The sequence below is a fragment of the Arachis hypogaea genome, chromosome 8 (genome assembly GCF_003086295.3).
Source record: "Arachis hypogaea cultivar Tifrunner chromosome 8, arahy.Tifrunner.gnm2.J5K5, whole genome shotgun sequence".
In the NCBI taxonomy this organism is placed as follows: Eukaryota; Viridiplantae; Streptophyta; class Magnoliopsida; order Fabales; family Fabaceae; genus Arachis; species Arachis hypogaea.
The window spans coordinates 1,925,316-1,952,396 of record NC_092043.1 but is presented as its reverse complement, the minus strand read 5'-3'; the positions used below and the strand labels follow the sequence as shown (position 1 = coordinate 1,952,396).

General features: G+C 31.0%; 2 protein-coding genes across 2 annotated transcripts; both read left to right on the top strand.

Moving 5' to 3' along the window:
* The first annotated feature begins 7,858 nt into the window (after positions 1–7,858).
* On the top strand, positions 7,859–12,001 carry LOC112705622 (protein IQ-DOMAIN 32). Its single transcript, XM_025756497.3, has 6 exons — positions 7,859–8,650; positions 8,796–9,107; positions 9,207–9,365; positions 9,624–9,704; positions 9,815–11,366; positions 11,571–12,001. Exons 1-6 carry the CDS (start codon positions 8,570–8,572, stop codon positions 11,588–11,590), a joined length of 2,205 nt encoding a protein of 734 aa, XP_025612282.1. The 5' UTR covers positions 7,859–8,569; the 3' UTR covers positions 11,591–12,001.
* Positions 12,002–14,971: 2,970 nt separating this feature from the next.
* Positions 14,972–18,586, top strand: LOC112705621 (zinc finger CCCH domain-containing protein 6). The gene is made up of 4 exons (XM_025756496.3): positions 14,972–15,417; positions 16,920–17,129; positions 17,246–17,370; positions 17,452–18,586. Exons 1-4 carry the CDS (start codon positions 15,358–15,360, stop codon positions 18,308–18,310), a joined length of 1,254 nt encoding a protein of 417 aa, XP_025612281.1. The 5' UTR covers positions 14,972–15,357; the 3' UTR covers positions 18,311–18,586.
* Positions 18,587–27,081: the final 8,495 nt, after the last annotated feature.

Sequence of the window (27,081 nt, the reverse complement as noted above, 5' to 3'; positions counted from 1 at the left end):
ACCACCCTTCTCCGATCCCATCCAAACCACTCAATCATCCATAATCAACAAATCTCCACAACCTATCCTCATCATCACTTACTATCAATATTATTTATCACATTCATTATTCATTCCAAAGTTCATCATTATAATTTAATATCATTCATCAATCATCAATCATCAATCATCAATCATTCTCATCATCATTATTCACAATCATTAATAATCAATCATTATGTATTTCAACCACCCACTCAATAATTTTCAACAACGAGTCAGTAAACCTCAACCTTCCATATCATATAACTTATCTTATGGTCATCTATCCTATGTTTTCACGTGACATTAAACATTAACTACGAGAAACCAAAATCATACTTTAACGGATTCCTCCCTAAGCCTGAAACACCTTAATTATCCACCGTTCCTCAAGTTCCAAAACTCCAACTCCTCACCAATTGAATTTTTAGCTCCGAGGATTCAATTCCAGACTTTCAATATCTACCAATTTAACTCTAATTCAACAAGATACACGATCTAATACATACAATATCACAATAATCAATATTGAGCTCACTAAATCACCAATTCACAAGGGTTAGAGCTTCCTTACCATTATCTACGAGTCAAATAGACAAAATTTGATGATTATTTACCGCTAGAGAACCCTTAAACCATCAAAATTACAAAATCTCTTAATTACCAAAATCCAAAATATGAACTGAAAAGGGGAGAATTAGGTGAGCAAACATGATTCACTTACCAAATTGCTTAGTTTGGTAGAGAATTTTGAGATAAACGCGTAGCCGCAGACGGCTCGTCAATCGAAACTCCGGATTGAAAGTTATGGACGATAGCATTTTTTGGAAGAGAGGGTTAGGAATTTCGTTACATGATTCTCTCCTCGTCAACATCCTAGGAGTGAAAAATGAGAAAAGAAAGCTCATGGCTTAGTTTATAGGGTGGGTCTTGGGCCGGTTTGGACCTAGTCTAACCGGTTTGGTCCGTTGACCCAGTTTTAAACCAAAATCTTTAAAATTAATGTCAAAATTCATATTTTAATTATTTCTTCCATTTTAAATTATAAAATTTAATTTTCTAATTTTTTAAATAATAATTAATTTATTGACTAATTATTTACTAATTACTTAAGATTTACAAGGTATATATATATATATATTTGAGTAATTACCCAAATTAGTCCCCAAGGATTTTAGAATCGGACATTTTAGTCCCCAAGAAAAATTAATATACAGATCAATCCCCAAGGTTTTACTCCGGCAGACAAATCAATCCTCAATTCATTTTTCGGCAGAGTAACTACCCAAATCAGTTCCTAAAGATTTTAAAAACGGACATTTTGGTCCCAAAAAAAACTAATGTACAAATCAATCCCCAACGTTTCTCTCTATTAGACATAATAGTCTTCCGTCCAAAAATAAAATAAAATAAAATAATTATTATTATTAATTGCACAATAATATTATACTATATTTTTTGTATTTTTTAGACAAAAATAATAATAAATTTATTCATTAAATTCTTATATATATATATATATATATATATATATATATATATATATATATATATATAGTCACTCAATAATAATAATAATAATAATAATAATAATAATAATAATAATAATAATAATAATAATAATAATAAACAAAATAATTAGACATTATTTTACAAGAAATTCAAGATTAAAACTATTTGATATTTTTGTATTTAATATACTCAAAAGATGTCCTATGTAAAAAAAAATATGTTTGTATTAAAAAATATGTACTAAAAGAAAATATTTTATATATATATAGTCACTCAATAATAATAATAATAATAATAATAATAATAATAATAATAATAATAATAATAATAATAATAATAATAAAATTATTAGAGATTATTTTACAAAAAATTCAAGATTAAAACTATTTGATATTTTTGTATTTAATATAATCAAAAGATGTACTATTTTAAAAAATATGTTTTGCATTAAAAAATATATATTTAATATAAATCTAAATTAAAATCTTTTCTTTTAATACATATTTTTTAATACAAAAATATATTTTTTTACATAGGATATCTTTTAATAATAATAATAATAATAATAATAATAATAATAATAATAAAATTATTAGAGATTATTTTACAAAAAATTTAAGATTAAAATCATTTGATATTTTTGTATTTAATATAATCAAAAGATGTACTATTTTAAAAAATATGTTTGCATTAAAAAATATGTATTTAACATAAATCCAAATTAAAATCTTTTCTTTTAATACATATTTTTTTAATACAAACATATATTTTTTTATATAGGACATCTTTTGATTATATTAAATACAAAAATATCAAATAGTTTTAATCTTGAATTTCTTGTAAAATAATCTCTAATAATTTTATTATTATTATTATTATTATTATTATTATTATTATTATTATTATTGAGTGAGTATATATATATATTTAATGAATAAATTTATCATTATATTTGTCCAAAAATACAAAAAAATAGTACAATATTATTGTGTAATTAATAATAATAATAATAATTTTATTTTATTTTATTTTTGGACGGAGGACTATTATGTCTAATAGAGAGAAACGTTGCGGATTGATTTGTACATTAATTTTTTTGGAACTAAAATGTCTGTTTTTAAAATCTTCGGGGACTGATTTGGGTAATTTCTCTGCTGAAAAATGAGTTGGGGACTAATTTGTTTATCGAAGTAAAACCTTGGAGATTGATTTGTGTATTAATTTTCCTTAAGGACTAAAATATCCGATTTTAAAATCTTTGGGAATCAATTTGGGAAATTACCCTACATATTTCATTTATTAATTTAATAATAATATTATTATTGTCACTTATAACAGGCACAGTTGCACAAAGATATTGTTATATAAAGTCTTGGAGTTTGTAATATAGAAGGGTCTATATTAATTAGGAATAACAGTTTTACTAATATATATATATAGTGGCGGAGTTTGAAATAAAATTTTGGGGGCCAGATAGAAGATAATTGTCAAGATGCTTTTCATATGAATCCTATTTAAGATAAATTCGTCTAACCTCGTCTCTTTGATTCGGGTGATATTACCAAATTTGAAGTCATTTTCTAGGGGTTTTGTTCCAAAGAATTAAGGTCAAACTCATCAGATGCAACTCTTTAAACTTTTGAAGGTTGTATCTCACTTTTTTCGTAATTCATTAAAGTAGAAGGACTATCTACATATGTTGATATTGTAAAAGTTATATGTTTTCCTTTTTGAATATTAGTTCTTTGATTTTTCATGATTATTTTATATAGAAATTTGAATATATATATCTAGTAAAATATGTAAAAAAGAAGTTAGAAGGACAAATATTAAAATTTATAATATTTATTGAATTTTTTTATCAATTTATACAATACAATAATATCAATACTTATTGAATATTCTAATATTTTTTATCATATAAAAAATTAAATTAAATTAACAGTAAAATATAAAATAATATTAAATTACATAAATAAAAAATACCTAATTTTTTATATTTGAACTTAAAGGTAGAGGGAGTGTTGCTTATTGAATAGAGGAGTTGCGAAATGCGAATACACTCAATTCATTCCAAATCCAACATGTTTAAATGTTTAAAAATAAAAAACTATTGTGCAATAAAAATAAGAGATAAAAATTAAATTTTGATATTTTAAGTCATAGTAAAGTATTTGAGCCAATTGAATTATTTTTTATTTTTTAAAAAAATATTACTAATTTTTTTAACAAAAATTTGGAGAACTGTGACCCCCTTATCTCAACTAAGCTCCGCCATATATATATATATATATATATATATATATATATGCAGGTATTTGTGCCGTATAAAAATATTAATTAAAGCCAATATTAAATAGAACAAAAATTCAGCAAACATGACAATAATAAAAAAATCAGCAACCAAACTGCTTGCTTTAATGTACATGTTCTCAAATAATTTAAATCAACTTACATGATGTTAAAGAATATAACATCAGATTGCATGACAATGACATAAAAAAATATAAGATTCATAACAATAACAAAAAATTAGATTATACCAATTGAACTCAACAAACCAAATTATATAATAATAATAATGAAATCAACATATAAGTACTCATTTATATGAATTGAACTCAACAACTTAAATTATATAACAATAATAAAAAATAGTAAATCAATACTCACTTACGTCAATTAAACTCAACAACTCAGCTTACATGACAATAATTAGTAATCAACAAATTATTATACAATTAAATCAATTGAATTCAACAACTCAGATTATATGACAATAAAAATTTCAAAAAATCAAGGTATATGATATCAAATGAATTACTTAAAGCAGAATCTATGTATATATTAACAAAAAATATAAGTTAGATCTTTTGTTGATTCGATATGAAATTTAAATCAAGTTCAGTGCATTCTTCTAAATTTTGTTGGAGTAGTGTGAGGAACCATTTCTATATATCTTTACACTCATTGAAAACTACAGCATACGTAATAACAAAAAAGTGGTTGTTGGCGTCTTGACCCACAGCATATAATAGCTAATCACCGTAGTAACCTTTTAGAAAACACCCATCTAACCCAATTAGAGGTCTGCATTTATCTCTAAATTCTTTTTTACATGCATCCAAACTTATGTATAATTTATCAAAAAGTGGCAGCGACTTCGGCTGAGGTATGACTTCCATCAAAGCTGTACTCCCAAGATTACTCTGATGCCGTTCTTGCAGATAGTCACGAATCTTTTCATATTGAGCTTGTTCATTACCTATAACTATCTCTTTAGCAGCCTTCAGTATCCTACTTACCATTTTACCACTCAGATGCACATTGTAATCTTCAATCATATATTCTATAGCCTGTTTAAGCTTCAAATTAGGCTGAATAAGTAGCATCTTCTTCAATTTTGATATTACTCAATGCCTATCAGCTAGGTTGAAACCATAATTTCTAGCATAATTGTGTTCATTTAACCAGGATTTTTACTTGATAACTACCTTCTGCACTATTTCAAGAAGTCAGGATCAACCAAGGGCACTGCTCACCCGCACATGCTATCCTAACTCTCTTCTTTTCATTCTTGAGATATACTACATCCTTTCCCTCAAACACAAAATAGTCCTTCAGGGCATTCTTAAAACTCTCCATTGTAACGAATGTCTGTCCAACCTTAAATTCAACATCTCCATACCCTGTCTCCTCATTGAATGCATCAAATGCAGTCATTTCTTCATCATCATCTGACATTGAATTGTTAAATGCCTCTTTCATCCTCATATGGCTTCTCATAATCAGAATCTAACTCAACTCTATTTCCATCATTTGTTGCTCCCACCAAATTTTTTCCTAAAGCATTTTTAGGTCCATTACCACCCTCGGTGTCAAGCGTATCAACCCATCTAAATTCACACTATCTCCTTCATTCTTTTCAGCTCTAAGAACATGTGTCCTCCTCTTTTTAGAATACTTTTTTGAAGTCTTTTTCTTGGTTGTCCTAGGAGAAAAAGTTGGGTCACTCTTACTTGGGCCAACATGATCATTTTTTTTACTTGGGCTAGTCTTATCTACAACTTTTGGGCCAGCCTTATCATCTTTCATCTCAACATTTAGGCCTTGAGTAGCTTTTTTTTTTTTTTTTGCAGCACCCATCATTCTCTTCTTCTTCAAGCTCTCATTCTTTAGCACCCATCCTTCTCTTCTTTTTCAACCTCTCATTCTTTCTTTGTTTTCCACTGTCTTCACTACTACCTGCATCTTCATATCCAGGAGGAAGAGGCTTGTAAGGCTCATCTTTCGTTGTTTCATATCCATCATTTGAAGATGATGAGTCACTCAGAATAACATTCTCAACTTGCTCCTCATTATCCACAACTTCAGGTACATTAATTAGATGATCAAAGTAGATGTGAATTTCATTAGTTTCTTTATTTCTACTCTTGTTATTGCTTATTTCATTTATCTCAGCATCACCCTTTATTACATGCAAACCAGACTCAAAGTTAGGGACCATGCTATCAAATCAATACATGATCTTGTAATTTGTGTAACCAAACTCCCTCAGTAAAGCTTTTAGATAGAAGAGGTTTACCAAATCAATATCAAGAGGTGACCATTTCTTCACTTTTTCATTAACATAATCCATTTTATCCTGTGAATTTCTCTTAAAATTTTCTCTATGATGAAAAACAAAAACTACTTCAAACTCATTCATATGCAAATATGTACATCTAATCAATTTTTACTTCAATACACTAATTATCCAACTATGACCGTGATCTAAACCAATCACAAGCAACATTATTTAGATAAAAAATTAATTAACCAGCTTTAGAAAAGAGCACATTCAGTGAACACCCCAACATCAACATGCAATTGGAAAAAAAGAGTGAATACTGCTAAATTTTGAAACTATAAAACAGTACACTAACCTGGATGGTGACAACAGCTGCCTCCACTCAATGTCGTCAATGACACCGTCAATTGTGTAGTTACAGTTTTTGTTTGGGACCCAGTCAACAGCTTTGTCAGCAACGCACTCAGCACAATCGACAGGTGCTCTGTCAAACGTTTCTTGTTTTAGGTGAAGAAGAAAACAAGAGTTTGGTATTTCTGTAAATAAGGGTTAGGGCTTAGGGGTTATATGTGACCTTATTAGGTTTTGTTTCAATAGAGAACCAGAAACGATGTCGTTTTTGAAGAATGGAAGGGGACAAATCGACCTCTATCAATTTTTTCTAAGCCAACGTGGCACTTAACTCTGAGTAACCTTCCACATCGGCATCGGTGAATGCCACGTAAGACTTTCCGTCAACTTTGGTGAGGGGTTATAACAGAGGAGCCGCCTTGTCTCACTTTTATCAGGGACAAGGGTCGAGACAGGTGTAATTTATTGACAGGGATCGCCTTGTCCTATTTTAAAAAGGACAGGGATCGAGTTGGGTGTTTACTCTAAGTTAAAACTATCAAGTTTTAAGCATGAAAATGTATGCTTAAATTTTGGGTCAACAAGATGTTATTTGTGAGACGGATTGTATGGAAGCGTTTAATTTTGTTACTAATTACCAAGATGTTTTTGGGTTTATTGATCTGTTGGTGCTCAAAAATAAGGGATATCATGTATTAAAATTGGCGTGTTGACTTTCGTTTGATTATGTGAGATGCAAATATGGTGGCATACACTATGACAAAGATAGCAATGAGGTTATAACTTCATCAAGTGAAACTTCTCTTTCCTTGAGAGGAGTTTAAGAATAGTCTTAAATAAGATTATTCCTCTATTTAAGCAATTCTTTTATTTTTCTTAATTTTTTTGTTTAACTTATTTAAGTCATAAAAAAAATATGAAAATGTATAACTTTTAATAATATTTATAAAAATATTATCAAAATATAATTTCTAAAATTTTTAAAAATATATATAATATTTAATTATTTTTCTCACATTTTTTATTTTTTCAAAAATTTACTTGTTATTAATATATTTTAAAATATTTTTCAGCAATATAAACCGATACCATTTGAGGAGTTTATGTTTTTTTTTTTTATATTTTGACTAGTTTATGTTTAAATTAATGGAGAAATATTAGTTGTTTTTTAACTTTTAATTTTTAATTAATTTTTTAAAATTTATTATTAATTAATTAATTTAAATATCTACTTTTATATATTAGTTGTTAAAAAATTAAAAGGTTTACTTATTTTTTATTTTTTTTTCTATAAAGACGGAATGAAAGAACAATATTTGAAAGATATTTGGTTGTAGTGTAATTAATGTATTCGTTTATGGTTTGTAAATTTCTATATGATGAATCCGGTAATAGAAATACAGTATCATATGATTTAAATAATTATTTCTGTAGTACGGGAAAAAAGTAATTTCATAGCCAGGACATTAGTCACTATTTGCTGCCTTAATTTCAAGAGAGAGTAAAACCTACTTAACTACTACACATAAATTTCGAAGCTGTACTAATCTCTTACATTTTGATCCGACTGTGGTGATGAAGACAAACTTTCGAGAATCCAATCGAGGCGTTGCAGTTTTCTCATCTGTTTAGTTAACCCGTACTGTTAGTGCTAAACGATAACGATCCTAAATTCCCAATCCAGAAAAAGGCAAACCTACTTCACCCTCCATCATCATAAAACCAACCATCTTCAACACGAGATTTTCACTTTTTACCATACTCGTCTAATTTCTCGCGAGTTCCAAGTCTTCTCTCTATCCTCATTCCTCAAAAGTTAAAATTTCAAAGCAATGACCACCGGATAACATCATTGCTTCAAAGAAAAAGAAAAAGAAGATTAAATTAAATTAAAACATGAGTCATAGGAACGGAACGCGGACTCCAATGCAAAAAACAAAGTAGATTTAAAATGTGTTGAGGTCCGATTCATAAATAAAATTTTAGTTAGTATTATTTTTTCAATTTCCAATACTGTAACAGGAAAGCAAAGCGGTATGGTTTGTTTTATTTTCTCCAGTGAGTGAAGTAGGAAGTGTGAAGTGAGTGAGAGAGATAGAGAGAGAAGCAAGCAGCATGGGAAGACCGGCCTCCTGCTTCAAGCTAATTATATGCGGCGGCGATGCGGCGGAGAAGGACGGTTACCAAGTAGCTCAGGTGAGCTTAACCTCTTCATTCGCTTCATCTCCATTGTGCTTTATGCATGTGCATTATTGTGCTCACGAATGAGTAGAATCAGTCAACAATAAATTAAAGTAAATGCTTCAATCTAAAATGTCTCAATTATATTATGAAATTGCAGATCAAGGATTCTAATGATAAACGTGGTTGGAGTTTCCGCAAGAAATCTGTAACTGCAAAGCAACGTGTGCTTAGCAATACTGTGACTGCAGATTCCTCATCTGCAAATAAGGAGAGTTCACAATGTAATAGTTTTAATTTTGAACCTAACGTTGTTGACAAGGTTTACACAACAAATAACTCTGATAAGAAGCCCAATTTATCCTCCATTGAAAGTTCAGAAACGAATGTCATTGAAGCAGAGAGTAAAAAGGACGTGAATCCCCCAGAATCTGCTGTTATCACTATCCAGGCTGCCATCAGAGGGTTGCTGGTATATTTTCCTTTCGAATTTTGGTAACCATGAAACTCCCATGAAGGAACCAACTGTAATTAAAATGTTATGTGTGTTTTGTTGTTTGGTTGTGATCAGGCTCAGAGAGATTTAATGCAGATTAAGAATTTAGTGAAATTGCAAGCTGCTGTTCGTGGGCACTTGGTCCGGAGCCATGCTGTAGGAACCCTTCGCTGTGTTCAAGCCATTGCTAAAATGCAGCTTCTCGTTCGAGCTCGTCGGGCTCAGCAATCACAGGTTCTTCTTTTCAATGGTGTATATTTTAGTTTGCATATAGTTTTGTCCGTCTGGATTTATGAGTGTAGTCATTCAGAGCAATTTTCCCCTTCATAAGTATTGTTACAGCTACTTGATCTTAGGATACTAATTGTAGTTTGTTGACTGTTGCTTGTGAGATATCAATAAAAGGTTTCAATACAGAAGAGCATTATTGCAGTTAATTAATATGCTCTAGGTCCTTCTCGGATATTGATCCTTAATTTTGCCTTGCTTTAGGAAAATCAAAGCCACATGAGCAAGTCAAATGTGATGGATGCATCCATTGAGAAGCTGCTTAGCAGTAGGTTTGCTCGCCAGGTATCATAGTTATGGGTTGCTTTAGTTGGGTATTTTTGCATTTACATGTATCTTATTTATATTTATTTTATTTCCACTAATTGTAACCTCCTTTTTTAAACGCATTAAAGCTATTGGAATCAACACCAAAAAATAAACCTATACATGTCAAGTGTGATCCTTCTAAAGCTGATTCTGCATGGAAATGGTTGGAGAGGTGGATGTCTATGTCTTCAAAGTATACTTCAGATGACAAAAAAACAAGTTCCCTGACAGAGGAATCAGAAGTTTATCCACAGACAGCTGACACAAAGCCCAGTGTGGAGGATTCAATTCTACCTTCTAGGGATGAAAAGAAGCCAATTACTCATGATGCTAATAACTTCAGCTTTCAAGCAATCCGCTCTCCATCACCTTCTAAAAAGGCAGTTGAATTTGGTGCTAAAGTAGCCTCAGCAGAAATCGGTTCCTTTAAAGATGAAAAATCAGCATCAGATGTAAGTGCCCGACCAGAGGTTAAATCCCTTCCTCAGAAGCCTGAAATTGATGGTGAGCCGCGCAAACGATCAATGAAAAGATATGCATCAGACCAACTAGAAGCTGAACGAAATAAATCTGGACATGGATCAAGAAAGGTCAGTAATCCTGCATTTATTGCTGCACAGTCAAAATTTGAAGAGCTGAGTTCAATGATAAATTCAGGTAGGACAAGCAGTTTTTCTGATCAAACTGCAGCAGTTGAATCAGAAGCAGACACCTCTTCTGTCAACATGGATATGGCATATAGATCAAAAGAGTTATCTGAGAATTCTGGTCCCTTTTTTTCTAAGCTTGGTGGTTCTCAATGTGGTACTAAACTATCTATTTCTTCCACTCTTGATACACCCAATGTATCCGAGGTTGGTCCTATTGAAGATGACCAAGATGCCAAAGATTTAGAAGGGGTTGGAAATCTTGACAAGAAAACAAACCTTGATGTTGATACCGATATTCCAGGTGCTATTCCATCTTCTCACTTAGCCACTGCTGTTATGGATCAGACAGAAACTGTTGACGAAATCAATGGCATTATGGTTCACTCATCAGTTGCAGTGGACTCTGAAGAGCCTGTTAGCAAGACTGAGAAAAATGCATCTGATGTACAGAGAGATCAAAATGAGGATCCTCTGCAAGGTTTCAGATCATCTCGAGAAGCATCACCTAAAACACACACAAAGGTCCCTGAATCACAAGAAACACCTTCGAGTCAGTTATCTATGAAACCCAAAGACGGCAAAGACAAGTCTAGATCCAACAGTAAACTTGGGACCCCACCAGTGGTTAACAAATCACCTGTAAATGGAAATCATGATTCGAGCTCTAGAGGTCAGCCGAGTGGGAAGCGACGCAATTCATTTGGCTCAGTTAAAGCTGATCACATTGATCAAGAACCTACAGGTAACACAAATAACAATAGTCCTCTTCCCCGTTTCATGCAAGCAACAGAATCAGCTAAGGCCAAAACCAGTGCAAATAACACACCAAGGTCAAGTCCAGATGTGCATGAACGAGATGTTCAAGTTACGAAGAGACACTCGTTACCAGGTGCCACCGGTAGGCAGGTTTCTCCACGCATCCAACAATCGATGTCTCAACCACAGCAGAACCCGAAGGGATATTGTGTACAGCCTCAGCCTACACAAGGTAACTTCTAAAGCATAAGGAATCTTGCAGTTCTGTATCATTGAGGATTTATTCATTTTCTATATCATCTCGTAGATGCATGCACGCACGAATTGTTCTCACATTTCAGAGGAAACCTTTTAAGCAATAGGAGAAAAAATAAAAAAGAAAGATAATAGTGCTTCTTTATATGTTTAATGCTGATCTTTTGAGTTGTTCTTTCAGAGAGAAAATGGGTGAGGTGAATTGACAGCTCAAGTGTGCTCACATACTTCTACAGTAGTTGATGATCAGCAATGGCGTGGCAATTTAGAATATCTAATTTCGTTTCTTCATTCTCTTTTGAAGGAAAGGAATGTCGCTTCCCTATACCCTGTAACTGCTGCAATCTCCTTTTGAGTCTTTCTTTTTTCGTAGTGTTGTTTTTCCCTTTATCTTTGACTCTCTATTCTTTACCTCCCCTCTCTGCCTCCCCATATTTGAAGGTGCCCTGTTTTGGTCGGTTCGTAAAAGTGAGTGAGGCTTTTATATGTATATTAACCACTCGATCTGTTTACTTTCCGACAGTGTTTCTAAGAATATATTAATGTTTGTTAAATATATTCTGCTTGAGACAACTTCAGGATTATAATCTAGTGGTACTTTGCCCTGCATTATTCTATTGATTTGAATCGTTTTATCTTCATGAACGTTGCACTACTCTGCAACAAAACTGTCTGGTGCGGTATACATTAATAGACATATTTTACTCAATATTATAAAAGATCGATTTTTTTATTTGTGTCTAAAAGTAAATGAAAGAAAAGAAAAACAAGGGAGAAGAACAAGCCAAATCAACTAGCTGGAACCATATCAAGATTCAATGCTTGTATGATTTTGAAGCGCACTCTAAGGATTCAACCATTCCGAATAGGATGGAAGAGAAAAAAAAATCGATTGAATTTAATCTTGCCGATACACCAAAGAAGGCGTTTTTTTGTATTTTCGTGTTATTAATATTATGGTGAATATTTGCATGCATTTGTCTTTATATGTAATTGATACTTGATAGTTAAGAAGCATTGTATGATTTGATAAATTTGACTAAATTGTTATCTAATATCAACTTTAGAGTTAAATCTCAATTTGTTCCGATATTCAGAATAACCCTTACAATTTTTTTGGCCCCAATTAGAACCCCCAAATTTGCAATCGTGGCTCCGCCTTGCCCCTGCGATCATCTCCATCACTGAAATGCTGATCTGGTACAATTGCATGACATGGTGAACATTACTTAAACGACGGCGCATTGATTTTGCTCTCAAATCTTTTGGAAACCACATAGTATAAGGGTTTTCTTGATGTTTTGCAACTTATGATCGTTGTCGTCAAAAGAAAGAGAGTTTTAACTCACAAAAAACTGAAACGACATAGTTTCCAAAGGGTTTGGATGCGAAAACAATGCATCGTCGTTTAAGTAGTGTCCACTGTATCATGTAATTGCGTCAGATTAGCATTCCGGTGATGGAGATAATCGCATGAGTAAGTTGGAGCCACGATTGTAAATTTAGAGGTTCTAATTGGAGCCAACAAAATTGTGAGGGTCATTCTGATCATCGAACAAAATTTTAGGGGTTAAATTGAGATTTAACTCATCAACTTTACATAAAGATAACTGTATATGAATTTTTACCTAATATTAATTATAAAAAATATTAAAGCCATGAGTTAATAATAATTATATAAAATATAATATTGTAGTACCACCATAATTGAATATTAAGATTTTTCACTAATTTGAGTTAGTTGAGTAGGTAGTTTTATTTTTTATATGTTGCAATTAATTAGTTAGTAATTAATTTTTAAATAAAATTTAGATATATGACACAAATAAAAAAAAATAAATTTAGATTTTAATTTGACTAATTAATAACTTAAGAAAAATTTTAAGTATACCAAGTACACTAGTGTTTTAATAATTTTAATTATTAATCTCAATTATAAAAATTATATAAAATATATATTAATTAAAATCAACGGTTAAATTACTCAAACACCAATAATTGGGTTACATTTAAAAACTTTCCAATGACTTAAATAATTAACTTTAGTTTGAAATTTAACAATAGAGTTAAAAATGTTGGAAAATTCAATGTCACGATTAGAGGTGGAAGTGGGACGGGCTACTCAATGGAACTCGTGGCTTAGGTTTGTTTTATTAAACAGGCTAGACTTAAACGTTTTGTAAAATCTATTAATTAAAAAGGTTAAATCATATACTTAAAAGAAAGCCTAAGAAGTTCCTTGGTTTAGCTCGTCAAAATATTTTATTTTTGTAAAATAAGTTATTTTTAGTTTAAACTTTCAACTATTCACTTATATTAAATACAAAATAAAACTAAAAAGAATCAATAGTCAATATTAATTTAGATCGTGATTTTTTTATCCAAAAAAAGAAATTATGAATTTAAGTATGGTTATGATATATGACTAAGGATTGATATATAAATAATTTTTTTTTTACAAATTATGAATTATAATTTTAGAATCCATTTAATTTTAATTTAGATTTTTAAGTTTTTTTTTGAGTTATAATTCATGAAACATACTTTTTTTAATAGACTCGTGGACTTGTTTAACTTTAAACAAAATGAGCTTAAGTCTGAAAAAAGTCTATAAGAAATAGTAGGTCTAGATAGAGCTGACAATATATACTCTACCCGTGGGTATCCAACTCGAACCAACTCGTTTGGGTAGGGTTGTCTATTCTACCCGCTGCGGATAGGGGATGATAGGGTCCAAATTTACCTGCGGGTAGAGTAGGGTACGGGTTTAGGGTATATCCTATCCTGCCCTACATGCACCTATAATATATTATATAATATATATGTAAAAGTTATGTATGTAGAAAAAAAGTGAGTCTTGTACTCATAATCTTTTTCTTATAAAAACTTGAAATAATCACTAAGTTAGTTGGTGATCATATTATTTATAATTTTATGTTAGATTTTTTTAATATTTTAATTTTAATTTGAACATAATTTTTTATTTTCTATTTTATTAATATATATGAAATTTAGAATGGTTGAATTTTATATTTATTTAAATTTTTTTTTGTTTCTGTGGGTAGGGTCGGCCGGTTGGGTAGGATAGGGTTTAGAACTTTAGGGTGCGGGTAGGGTTAGGGTTGAGAGATTCTCAATCCACAAATAGAGTATGATAGAATTTTAAGAAAGTTTTCAACCTGCGGATAGGATTAGGGTAGAGTATAAATCCTACCGTATCCTATCCATTGCCAACTCTAAGTATAAACTTGGGTGGTCTATTTACAACATAGGACATGCTTATCAAAATTCATTTTTAACCGTTGTTTTTACTAACGAGTTATAGTTCAAATGATATAGTCTTTTCATCTTCATCTAAAGTCTCGAATTTGAATTTTACTCCTAATTTAAAAAAAAAATCTCACATTTATTTTAACTATTCATACTATCAATGTGAAAAGTGTTATTTTTATTAGTATTATTGCATAATTGGATGCACATATAAAATTGTTTATATCAAAATTAAATTTATATATTTTTTATTTTCTAAAAATAAAAAAAATAAATAAAGAGGACCGGACTACGTGAGACGTGAGTAGTGACGAGCTGACGACAATTTAGGTTTGAGAATCATCGTATTATGAAGCTGGCATTTTGGGAATTTTCTCATTAGGAGTGACGATAATTTTGGGGTGAGTTGTTAAGGTTAAGGAGACTAGGAGAGACTAGTGGAAAGGGCAACTTGTTAAAGCAAAGGGCTGCATAGGTGGAAATGTGGAATTCTATTTCCAAGCATGTGAATTTTAACACCCAATAACTGCGATACATAGGAGGCTGCTGCAGAGCCCTATTCTTTCTTTCTTTCTTATAACTTAAAGATATTATATTATTTATATCCTCTCGTCTTGCCTTCCAGTCTTTCTCTGCCTTCGTCTTCGAGTGTGTCTGACTAGGGTTTACTCTCTCATCTTCATTCCTTACCCTTAACTATGCGTGGATTACACAAATCGAAAAGAGTTTCATGGGCCTCCGATTTAGATCTTTGTCAGGTAAAAACTAATTACTATCCCTTCAATTCAGTTGCCCACTCCCAATCCGTCAAATTAACAATCCTGTAATCCCTAATTCTGTTTTTTCTCTGTGCGTGCGTGCCTTACCCTTCTCTATTCATGATTGAATGATACTGCCACCATCGGCGAGTTCTACCTCGTGTTGATCAAAATCTGATCTTGCTTGAATCTCATAGAAACATGCACTTAATTGAAGTTCTCGTATGGCAGGCGTTAATCATCAATTTATGAATGCTGGTGGACTTCCTAATTGATTTTCAATCAAGCTGTACAACTTTTGATTAAACAAAATAAATCCAATAACCGATTATAGTTTCAAACTTCATCGGAAAAATATAATTAGAAGAAGAGTAAGTGATGTGTTGTTGTTGTATAGGAACAAACACAAAACAGGGCTTTGAGAGATCATTTTTACTGTAACTGAAACTCTTCATAAAGTAATCTTGATAAATTTGCTTTTGAAGTTACTAGTAAGGTCATGAAACAGTGCCAAAAGAGAGAGGGAAAAGAAAAGATCTGTTTTCGTAGAGTGTATTCATAATTGTTGATATGAGACTATGCCACTATGGCGATGCTATATTTGACCATGGCTGCAAAATGTATCCTTATAACCTGTAGGAGAATTACATACCAGATACATGAACTACAAATCAAATTTGCATGATAATGTTATCATTTCCATCAGTACTATACTAGAGCTCTTTTGCAATTTTTCTTGCACCATGGTGGCTTGATGATTAATCATATGGATGTTTAAGATAGAGTACCAGTACAAGTTCCTGTTTCACTTTTATATTGGGGTACCAGTAGGGACAGACATTATATATTTGAGTTGTAGGTAGTTGTGATGTGACTAGGAACAACCTGTAGCAATTGCAATCTTTCATTCTTGCAAAGTAAGTTTGATGGAAGAATTCTATGCAGGGCAATTCAATTTCTGCAGCTTATACCTAAGTAAATCTTACTTTTGATGCTCCGCTAAGTTTTCTTTTTAGTTCTGTCCCTATGATCTTTCATGGTTTGTGTCAATTACAATGATTTTAAATCTTTTATGATGCATTGGAGAGTGATTGCTCGATACCAGGTTCCTTCGTTTCAAGATGTTGCTATCTTTCTTACTATGCCAATTTGTGCTTTCATTTGTTGGACATAGAAAAGGAAAACTTTATTTTGATAAACTAGATCTTTAGTGGTTTGGTGGTTTGAATGTAAATTTTGATTGTATATGGTATAGGTATGCTGCACATGGGGATTGTGTCTCCAAAAACTACTGAATAAGTCTGGGCATTAGATTGCTTTGTTAACTGTTATTGTTCTTTGAATTTGTTTATATTGCTCATTTTAACATTATGTCTAGTTTTCATTGGAGTAAATCCTTTCGAAGCTTGCCACTGTTGTTCAAGAAGATGTGACATAAATATTGGTTTTGAATAAATATTAGAATGAAGTATTTGGGTTAACTAATGGGTTTCGTTTAACAGATTAGGTTATTCTTATCAGAGGAATCTCCTTCTCAAGTTGGTTTAAATTCTCAAGATCACCTCCAAGCAAAGACATCATTGCTATTACCTCCAGGAGGAACAAGTTCTGATGACTTTCTACCTCCTGGATTCGAGGGAACCCAAGCGTCGACCCATTTTGAGGTTGATCTGTCTCAAATACCAGTGTCTAGGTGGACTACACCATGCAAGGTAGTTTTGTTTTTAGGTCGCATGTTAAATATTCTTTTTAAATACTTTCCAATATTCAATGCATGAGTTGGGTTATGGTGTTATTATGATTCTTAATAATCTTGTGATTCTCACAGATTATACTTAATTTAGCGTGGCAAGTGGTGGCTGGGGAAGAAAGCAAGGAGGTAGAAGATCAATGTCAGAGGGAGATGAGAGTACTTGAAGCAATTTATCCCCGCCCATCCTCTATTCCTCCAAAGTTTGAATCTCTTAAAACTCGTACAGTAATTTTTATTTAATTCCCCATTAGTGATGTAACTGTTATTCTTTCTTCTTGCAGCCCATCTGTTTCAGCGGATGTCGAGGCTTCCCAGTGCATTGATAGCCAAACTACCTTGATACCAATTACACCTATGGAAGATGAAGATGCTGCAACTGATTCTATCTCACAATCTAATTCTTTTGAATTACCTCCTGGCATACCAAATGGTCCAAACCCCCATACAAGTGTGCAGTTAGCTCATGGCTCATTATCTGATGCATTAACTAGTGTGATGAAGAATAATGAACATGGGAATTTGATTGATCCTGAATTATTCAATAATATTCTCAAAAACCCAGAAGTGATTGAGAAACTGGTTAGAGATTATGGAGCCTCTAACAGTTTGCAGAGTGCAAATAATCCGGGGTCATCTTCAGTGACATTTTCACATCCATCTCTTCCTAGTCATCAAGTAGAAGCCAGTGCACCAGCATCAGTTACATTTTCGTCTCCTAACTATCCTTCTTCAGGTGGAAATCAAGTAGGACCTGTTTCTACCCAATGGCTTCCTAGGCCTCCGATGAGTCAAGCTACAATTTCTTCTGCCTCAGACGTCTCTCTACCAAAGGATGTAAATTATTACAAGAGCTTAATTCAACAACATGGAGAAGAGAGACAAGAAACCCACCCTTACACTGCTAACCGTCAAATCCAGAGACCAATGGTGAACCATGAGACACCACAACACAATTCTAGATCAAGGGAAACTAAATCCAAGATAATGAAACCTTGTATATTCTTTAACAGTTCTAGAGGATGTCGAAATGGTGCTAATTGTGCATACCAACATGATGTAACATTCCAATCACGAGGTAGTGCCGTGCCTTCGGTACAAAGTTCAAAGAGAATGAAAATGGATAGTGAGATCAGCAGTTAGATGAACTCGGTTATCATTTTGATGGTGTTGGATGCATGTAATGCAACTTTTACGGTCATTTGATAAGTGATTGTGAGCCTTGTTTCTCACTAGTATTAAAGTTAATACATACGTTATTTTTTAATGGAAGGTTCCTTTACACTTTCCCCTTTTTTTAATAATTTTTTGTTGTTTTCGTCATAATTTTAATTACCTTTAAGGCTCTGGTGTTGTAATTTGTTTTAGGGACATGTATCTGCTTTCAATTTCTTGATGCTATAACACTTCAATTACTTAGGCTGTGTTTGGTTTAGCGTTAAAAAGTTAGAAAAAAGAGAAGCACGAGAAGCACATTTAAATGTATTGAACGCTTAAATGTATTGAACGCTTCTTTATATTTGGATGTTTTTTTTGTTTTAAATGCTAAAGTGATTTTACTTTCTTAACGTGCGTCTACAAGAAGTTAGAAATTGTTAGGACTGCACATGGATCGAATCCGAATTTTGCAGATATTATCCGATTTGCAGAGCCATCGGATCGGATCAGATTCGATCCACACTGTGGTAGGATCGAATTGTAGATTTAGCAGTGATATCCGTTGATCTGATCCGTATAAAAGTAAACTCTAATGTGATATGAATTTTAGTGCATTGTTTTATGAATTTTATGATATTTTGTTCTTAATTTTTTTTTGTTGTACTTCAAATAAGAATAATTAAACTTAGATCTTGTGTTATTATATATTTTTTTTTTGTTATTCAAGAGAACTTTATTGATAATATTTTAGGAGTAAATAGGTTTAATCAGGTGAAAAAATGGTAAAACAACAAAATAGCATCTTAAAACAGTTTTTTTTTAATTATGCGAATATCGTATCCGATCTAATTCGATGAGTGTAGTGTGGATCGGATAGAATCATAGACTATATCCGATCCGTGTGCAGTCTTAGAAATTGTAGTTTCTGCGTTTAGAAAATTAGGTTAGAATTGAATTTATTTTTTTCTTATTAATTCTGCTCTTTATTTCCTTGCTTGTAGTTTCTTTAGTATTCAAATATTTTAAATATATAAGTATATTTTTTTATAAATTTTTATTTTTAGTTTTGAATAAAAAAATTTATTTTTTATTTAACTCTGTTAAAATTTTTAAGTGTAATTCTTGTATATTAATTTATTATTATAATTTTTTATAATATAAATTATTGATCCAATTAAAAAATAAAGTAAATAAAAAATTAATTATAACTAATAATAAAGTTATAAATAATTAAAATTTATAGATTAAAATAGTATTAAATAAAAGATTACTGATAATACTAAAAGAATTATAAGTAATATAATCTAATAAAGTATATTTTGATATATTTTTTATATATTATTTTTGTTTTTGATATAAAAATATATTTTGCCAATTTTTATATATATTTTTTATTTTAGTAAGTAAATATTAATTTTATTATAAAATTAATTAATAAGATCCATTTAAATATTAAAATTAAAATGATAGGATAATATACAAATTTTATTTAAGTTGATGTCTATTTTAATAATTTTTTATCTAAAAATAATTTTGAGTTGTGTAATTCAAACAACATTTACTTTACTATAATCTATTATTATATAAAGATTACCAAACATAAATTACTTTAATATAAACTTATTTTTCATTAAAATTAAATTTATAAAATTAATTATCATTTATAAACTGTAATCCAAACACACATTTAATATTTGCTTCACCCTTAAGTTTCGTAATCAGGCTTAAGACTTAAGAGCATGTGCAGAAATTTTTCAAAAATGAGATTGTATGCTTTGTAAATATTAAAGGAAGAACATATCTTTGACTCACAATTATAGCAGGGCAATCTTTGACTTAGATATAAACTTCAATCTTATAGTTAATAGGAGAAGAAAAATTTGGTAAAGTAGTACTTTTTAATTAACTTTTAATTAAGTTTCGAAACATAATTTTTTTTATAATTAATACAGAAATTTTAAAACGGAATACAAAACTTAAAAAAAAGACAATTTTTGGATAAAGATATAAAAATTAAAAAATGGAAAAAAAAGAAAAATTATTCTATATTTAGGATTCTTTTGAGGTATTTAATTAGTAGTTAAACAATGACTTAGTATTAGCAAAAATATATATAATTTGTCTTGAGACATATTTTATAATATATATAAAAATAAGAATAAATTACTAAAATAAAATATTTAGGCTTTAAATTTATCGAAATATAACTTTTGCAAATTACATACAAAAATACAATTTTTCAGTAAATTATGTAAACTGCGAGAAGAGTTTTACGGATTCGAAATATACATAAATTGTGGTAAGGCTCTCGCAGTTTACGTTGAAGAGCAAAATGGCCAAAAACAGCGATAGGAGTCTCACGATTTCTGTGTAAAGTGGAAACGTGCATAAACCGCGAAGGGGTCCAGCGGTTTATGCTCTAGTATAAATAGGGAGTCTCGGAATATTCAGTTTGAGCCACTTTGAAATTGTTAGCGAGGGAAAGAGACGTTCTAGAGAGAGGGGAAGAGGAAAGTGTGGTGAGGAAGACATTCTGACTTTTTTCGGGCCGGGACCATGGCGGACGAACACAGTCTTTACCGGCTCAACGGCGTTGCGCACATAGCCGGCAGCATCAACGAAGAGGTAAGTTTGTTTTCTTTTATTTATTGTATTTCATATAACATTAAATATAGTATTCAGGTTTGGTAGTTAGAACACATAATTTAGGATTGATCAGTTTTAGATTTCAAAGTAATGATGTAAAATTTAGAGAAAGGACCAAAAGTTTAAGTAGAATGATGATCCTCTTGTGTTTGAGATATAGGGTTCAAATTGCAAAGATTGTAGGGTTGTTGTTTAAGTATCATGTTTGAAAACTAAGTTTTAAAATTCTAACTTTTGAATATGTAAGTTTAAATTCAAGTATTATAATTTTAGTTGTTAAGGTTTTAAAACTTACGGATTAAATTTTGTAAATTAAACCTAATGCTTGTATTCTGCATTCTTAAATTTTAAGATTATAAATTTTGTAGTTTAGCTTTTTAAATTTAAGATTTAAATTGTAAAATTATAAGTTTAGTATTTGTTTATTTTAAATTAAAGATTTGAGTATTATATTTAATCTTTATTAATTTGAATTTAAAATGATAAGTTTAGTATTTGTTTTGGAACTTGTTTAGTATCTATAGGTTAAAGTTATTAGTGATGGAATTTCATTTGGTTTTAGTTATTTCTCTCACATGCTACAGTCAAGTAAGTGTATTTATAGTATCCGGAGACAACAGAACATGTCTCTGCATGACAGGATCATATCATATCTGGAGAGGACAAGTTTAGACCACCTGGTGAGGCTCAACACGAGGTGGTTTTGGTTGGATGAGCCACTCGTCAGCGTATTCATTGAGAGGTGGCGTCCTGAGACGCACACCTTGCACATGTCATTTGGGGAGTGCACCATCACGCTGCAGGATGTTGCATACCAGTTAGGGTTGCCCGTGGATAATTTATCTGTATCCGGGTGCCTTACATATTTCGAGAAGTTGATATATGATGGCAGACCCGCTTGGGAGTTGTTTCAGGAACTATTTGGCGAGCTTGCCCCACCAAATAAGGTAAAGTTTTTACAGTCCACTTCACCTGGTTCTATGAGAGATTTAGGGTGCTGCCGTAGGATGCTACTGAGGACACCGTATGGATATATGCATGGGCTTACATTATGATGCTGCTATCCACTCAGTTGTTCGGTGACAATAGTGGAAATCGGGTTCATATTCGGTGGTTGCCCTTTGTGGCGAGGTTTGACGAGATGGACAGTTATAATTGGGCTTTGGCAGCATTGGCCTGGCTATATTGATGCATGTGTCGGGTTGTCAACAGAAATGTGACGAACTTGGCCGGCTCGCTCCAACTATTGCAGTCTTGGATTTTCTGGCGGTTCCTTAGTCTCAGACTGTGGGATTTGACGATTTTTCTTTTCCATTGGCTTCCAGGTATCGATATATGGGCACTTAGACTTTCAGTTTTAGTTTTTAGGGTTCTAGTTATTAACTAAGTTATTCCCAGTTTATATATTCATATAGGGTTACGCTATGTGTACACCAAAATCAGCCACCAGTATAAAATACATACTAGAATATAAATATACATTGAAAATAAATTAAACCACACATGTATTTATACATAAATATATTAGTGGCTAATTTTAGTGGCTAATTTTAATGTTCAAATAGCATTTTCCATTCATATAACATTCTCTTCGTTCAGGTGGGCTACGTATTTACAGACATCCGACCGTAGGGAGAAGAGAGTTATCCAGTGTCGCCTTATTTATGGTTATTTATATTTACAAACATGTACTCGTGTGTGCCTTGTTTATTTTCATGGACTTTTGTATGTCTTATGTATGGTTATTTATGTTTATGAAGATGTACTCTTGTGTGAGAATGACTATGTTCATGAATTTTTGTTTGCCGAATCATAGGTTGATAGTTTGATTTAATGAAGTTAGTTTCTTGTACTCAACATAATCATGAACAAATGAAATAAACTTTACTCAAAAGAATCACAACTAACATAGAGAAACACAAATGATAACCACATTACAGTAAAATGAAATCAACAACATGGGCTAAACATTCATACCAACAACATAATACACTAAAACAGGACAACAAAACAAATAAAGAAAGAACATAAAACTTAATCACAACGACTTGATGCTGATGCCCCGGAACTGTCGACACCATCTTCCAACTTGGCATACAGCTCGTGTATTTTCACCTCCAGAAAACTGTGCCAACAATGAAACAAAACCTCCATGTCTTCGTCCGACCCTATCACAAATGTTTCATACTGCACACCAGTTGATACAACCTCAAGTGAAATCTTGTTGAACACCTTCTTCAACCACTTGGCCCCACACAACCCTACCTTTTGCAATATACTCATCTTTAGTTCTGACAAAGTATTTGTTAAATGGATAAAAACGCTCATCGGTTCTTTATCAGTGAACTTATCACCGTGCCTTTTGCTTTTTTTTGATTTTACTAAAGCAGTGGACTAGAACTAAAAGACTCTCCTCATTATCCATCTGTGAAGGTATGAAAATGACTCTCTACTATCACACCACTCCTCCTTGGTTGGTATATATAGGTGAATTTTGATGCAAGTATAAACTGCTGGACCCCTGTCGCAGTTTATGCATATTTCGTATTTACACAGAAACCGCAAGATCCCTACTGTGGTTTCTAGCCATTTAGCATCCCAACATAAACCGTTGGAGGGGTCTAGCGATTTACATTCATTTAGAATCTGTAGGACCCCTCTAACGGTTTACATAGTTTTGTGAAAAATTATATTTTTGTATATAATTTGTAAAAGTTGTATTTCGATAAATTTAAAGGCCAAATATTTTATTTTGGTCATTTTTCCTAAAAATAATTTGGCATTTGGTTATGTTTAATTTTTTAGCCAATTTTTTTTACTTTAAGGTTTAAAGTTTAACCAAAATAATTATATCTTTATTTATGTCTATAGTTCCTAAAAACCTAGACAAATATCTAAGAATATGTTGAGCTACAATATGTGAAACAAATATGTAAAAATATTATTGTTGAAGCCATATTATCAAAGTGAGTAACAATATTTTGGGGATGAGACTATATTGTTGTTATTATTTTTTTCAGTCATCACTTAAGAGCATATATAGAAAAGTAGATTTTTTTTAAACTAATCACCTTAAATAATGGTTAATGTTAAACCTACGCAAAAAATAAATGAATACATTTATTATATAATATACTAAATTAAAGGGTAATTTATATAAATAAATAGTTTAAGACTCAAATTTACGCAGATGTCTTAATTCTATTTTGCATACATGTGTGTTCTATTCATATTTTATGTATATCGTAGGTGACAAATTCGATTTGGTAGTAAAGGAGAGAATGCTTCGATTTTGGTTTTGCACCTTAGTAAATTGGTACATTGAAAACCGATTTAGCCACAACTATGGGACAAGGTAAATCGAAGTAGGGCAATTCGATTTACTAATAGTAATTCACATTATAAATCGAAGTAAGCAGCAAAACTGCTAAATTAAATCGAAGTAGGATCTATTATACCTTCTAATATAAATCTGACTTAAATCCTAAATTTTAAATCCTAAATTCTATATGTGTGAGGTCTATTATATCTTTTGACTTCCCAAGTATCTTTTCATTATCAAGAATGATCTGAATCAACCAATGTAACCTTTTACAAATTCTTTACACTTTCTATATTACTTGATGTGATCTGACTCTAGCACTCTATATTCAAGCCTACGATGAATGCTATAACTCTTGACCCTAAGCACACTTTCCTCTTTACTTTGAAGTTGTTGTCCAACTTAAAACTCACTTGGAGCCGATATATCATACGAATCTATTCTTCCAAATCCAAATTTTACGTCCGAAAAATCTTGTTACGTTATGGCCTCCAAGTTTAAAGTAAAAAAATGCAGTGGATACTGTTGCGCTCTGGAACTCAAGGGGTCACCTTGACCGATTGGAATGCTCCCTAAATCCTCGTCGCTATCTTCATCTATCATGGCAGACTCCACATCCTCATCATCCCGCAGTGCATCTTCCATAGAATCTGGTTTTTAACCCCTTGTTGAAACTGGGATCATCACAAGAGAAGCAGCCATTGCATTCGTAAGCTCATTGAAGGAACGATTGTCACCAATGTCACAAGCATCATCATTAACGTAATTTAAATCAACTATAAATTATAAAGGTTAAAGATGCTATGAACGCTTCTTCAAGTACAACTATAGGCATAGAGCTAAAGGCCATTCCAGGCATTGAGCTAGTTGACTGATGAATCCATATTTGATGGTAGTTTTTGGTTGGAATTGAGTGGATTTCATCATGCAAACCTGCATTTATTCTCTTAAATAGCATGCTTTTAAGTTTCCTCCTGAATTGTGTTTGATTGTGAAAACATTCTCTTTTGTGCTTAATTTAATCAATTGTTGTTTTATTTGCATTTCATTTGATACCTTGATATTTTTGGTGAGTGATTTAAGATGTAATATGTAAGAATGACTTGGCAAGAATGGAAGAGAAACATGCAAGAAGGAGGAAATATGAAAAAAATAAAGGAGAAAAGCTTTGCGAAGTGTGTGTGTGCACAGCCTTTTGTGCGTACGCACAGGTACCAGCGCGTGCCTTCATTAAAAAGTCACGTGACTCGCATTTGAAAGGCTTTGGAAGCCCAAATCTGATGGCCTAGAGCTCATATAGAGGGGGCAACACTTGAGAAAACATGGCATATCATTAGGAGTAGTATTAGATAGCTTTAGGAGGCTTTAGGTTTAGTTTTTCTCTAAATTTTCTCTCAACTTTCTTAAGATTTTTATTAAGGTTTATATTCCAAGTGCTATTTTCATTTTTGATCTTGGATTTTTACTAACCTCCATTGTAAATATTTCTTAATTGCTCTCTTTTATTGCTATAATTTTGTTACTCTTTCTTGTAGTTAAAGATATATTGTTAATATATATACTTTTTGTAATTTTGATTTCTTGTTGATGAATTTGATGATTGATGATTATTATATGCTTGGTTAAGTTAATATTGTTACTTTTAATCATTTGTTGCTCATAGTTTCAAGCATTTTTTCAATTTTATCTTGTTTTATGATTATGTCCGCCAAGTATTTGTGGAAATGTCAATTTTGATTATGAAGTAAATTTCTACCTCTTGGCTTGGGAAAAATGAGCATATGAGGTACTAGAGTTGTAATGTCCAATATTTAGTGATAATTTTTGGATTGTTAATTGTTCTTGTTTCCACTAACACTAGCTTTTTGCTAAGGCAATTAGTAAGTTAAAAATTAAAATTAAATGACATTAGTACTTTTTGGTTTAATAAAATTAAAATAAAGTACAAAAATAAGGATAAAAACTAAAAAAATAGATAACTCTAGAGAAGGATAATGTTAAATTTTATGTCATTATGTATGAAAACAATGATTTATTTTACTATATTTATTTTTGTACTAAATAAAAAAAAGTTAAATTTTATGTCCTTTTTTATTACTTATTTTACTTATCTATAGTTGTTTATATTAGATTTTATAATTATTGAGTTATGTTTCATTCCAAAAAAAAGTTATGAAATTATTTTCATTTTTTATTGGAGTACATCTATTATATCATGATTTTAATAATTGATGTAAAATTTAAAAAATTAAATAAGCATATATTTATTTTTATTAAATTCAAGAGTGAATTATATATATTTCTACAGTAAAAAATAGACTTAACTTTTTTTATAATAATTTGTTTTTCAATCATCTAATTTATAAAAAAAGTCCCATCTTTTTATTTATCCTAAAGGTTAAATATTAAAACTAATGTTAATATTTTTTATTAATGAAACTAAAATAAAACATAAAAATAAACCTTGAATAAAAATAAAAATATAAAATTTTGAATCCCAAAATATAAAATGATTATAAGATAAAAAAATTACTTAACTTTTTTCAGGCAAATTATATTAAATTTTACGGTATATTTAAGTAAAATGAGAATGATGTAAGAGAAAATGGATAAGAAAAAAAAGTTTTTTTATTATGCAATAACAATAATCTGAGATGATAGATAGTAAAGGAGGTAAGAGATAATGATAGAAGTTCCGTAAATGTGAATTAATGAGATAAGAGAGAACGTGAATGTATGTGATAAGAGAGAAGATGAAATAGTGGAAGTTTTTTAATGTAAAATAACT

What these genes read in the sequence shown, in the direction of transcription:
- LOC112705621 (XM_025756496.3), top strand. Translation starts at nt 15,358, where the DNA reads ATGCGTGGATTACACAAATCGAAAAGAGTTTCATGGGCCTCCGATTTA. An exon ending in CCGATTTAGATCTTTGTCAG is followed by an intron (nt 15,418 to 16,919) that starts GTAAAAACTAAT and finishes TTCGTTTAACAG; the next exon opens with ATTAGGTTATTCTTATCAGA. An exon ending in GGTGGACTACACCATGCAAG is followed by an intron (nt 17,130 to 17,245) that starts GTAGTTTTGTTT and finishes TGATTCTCACAG; the next exon opens with ATTATACTTAATTTAGCGTG.
- LOC112705622 (XM_025756497.3), top strand. Translation starts at nt 8,570, where the DNA reads ATGGGAAGACCGGCCTCCTGCTTCAAGCTAATTATATGCGGCGGCGAT. An exon ending in CTGCCATCAGAGGGTTGCTG is followed by an intron (nt 9,108 to 9,206) that starts GTATATTTTCCT and finishes GGTTGTGATCAG; the next exon opens with GCTCAGAGAGATTTAATGCA. An exon ending in GTCGGGCTCAGCAATCACAG is followed by an intron (nt 9,366 to 9,623) that starts GTTCTTCTTTTC and finishes GCCTTGCTTTAG; the next exon opens with GAAAATCAAAGCCACATGAG.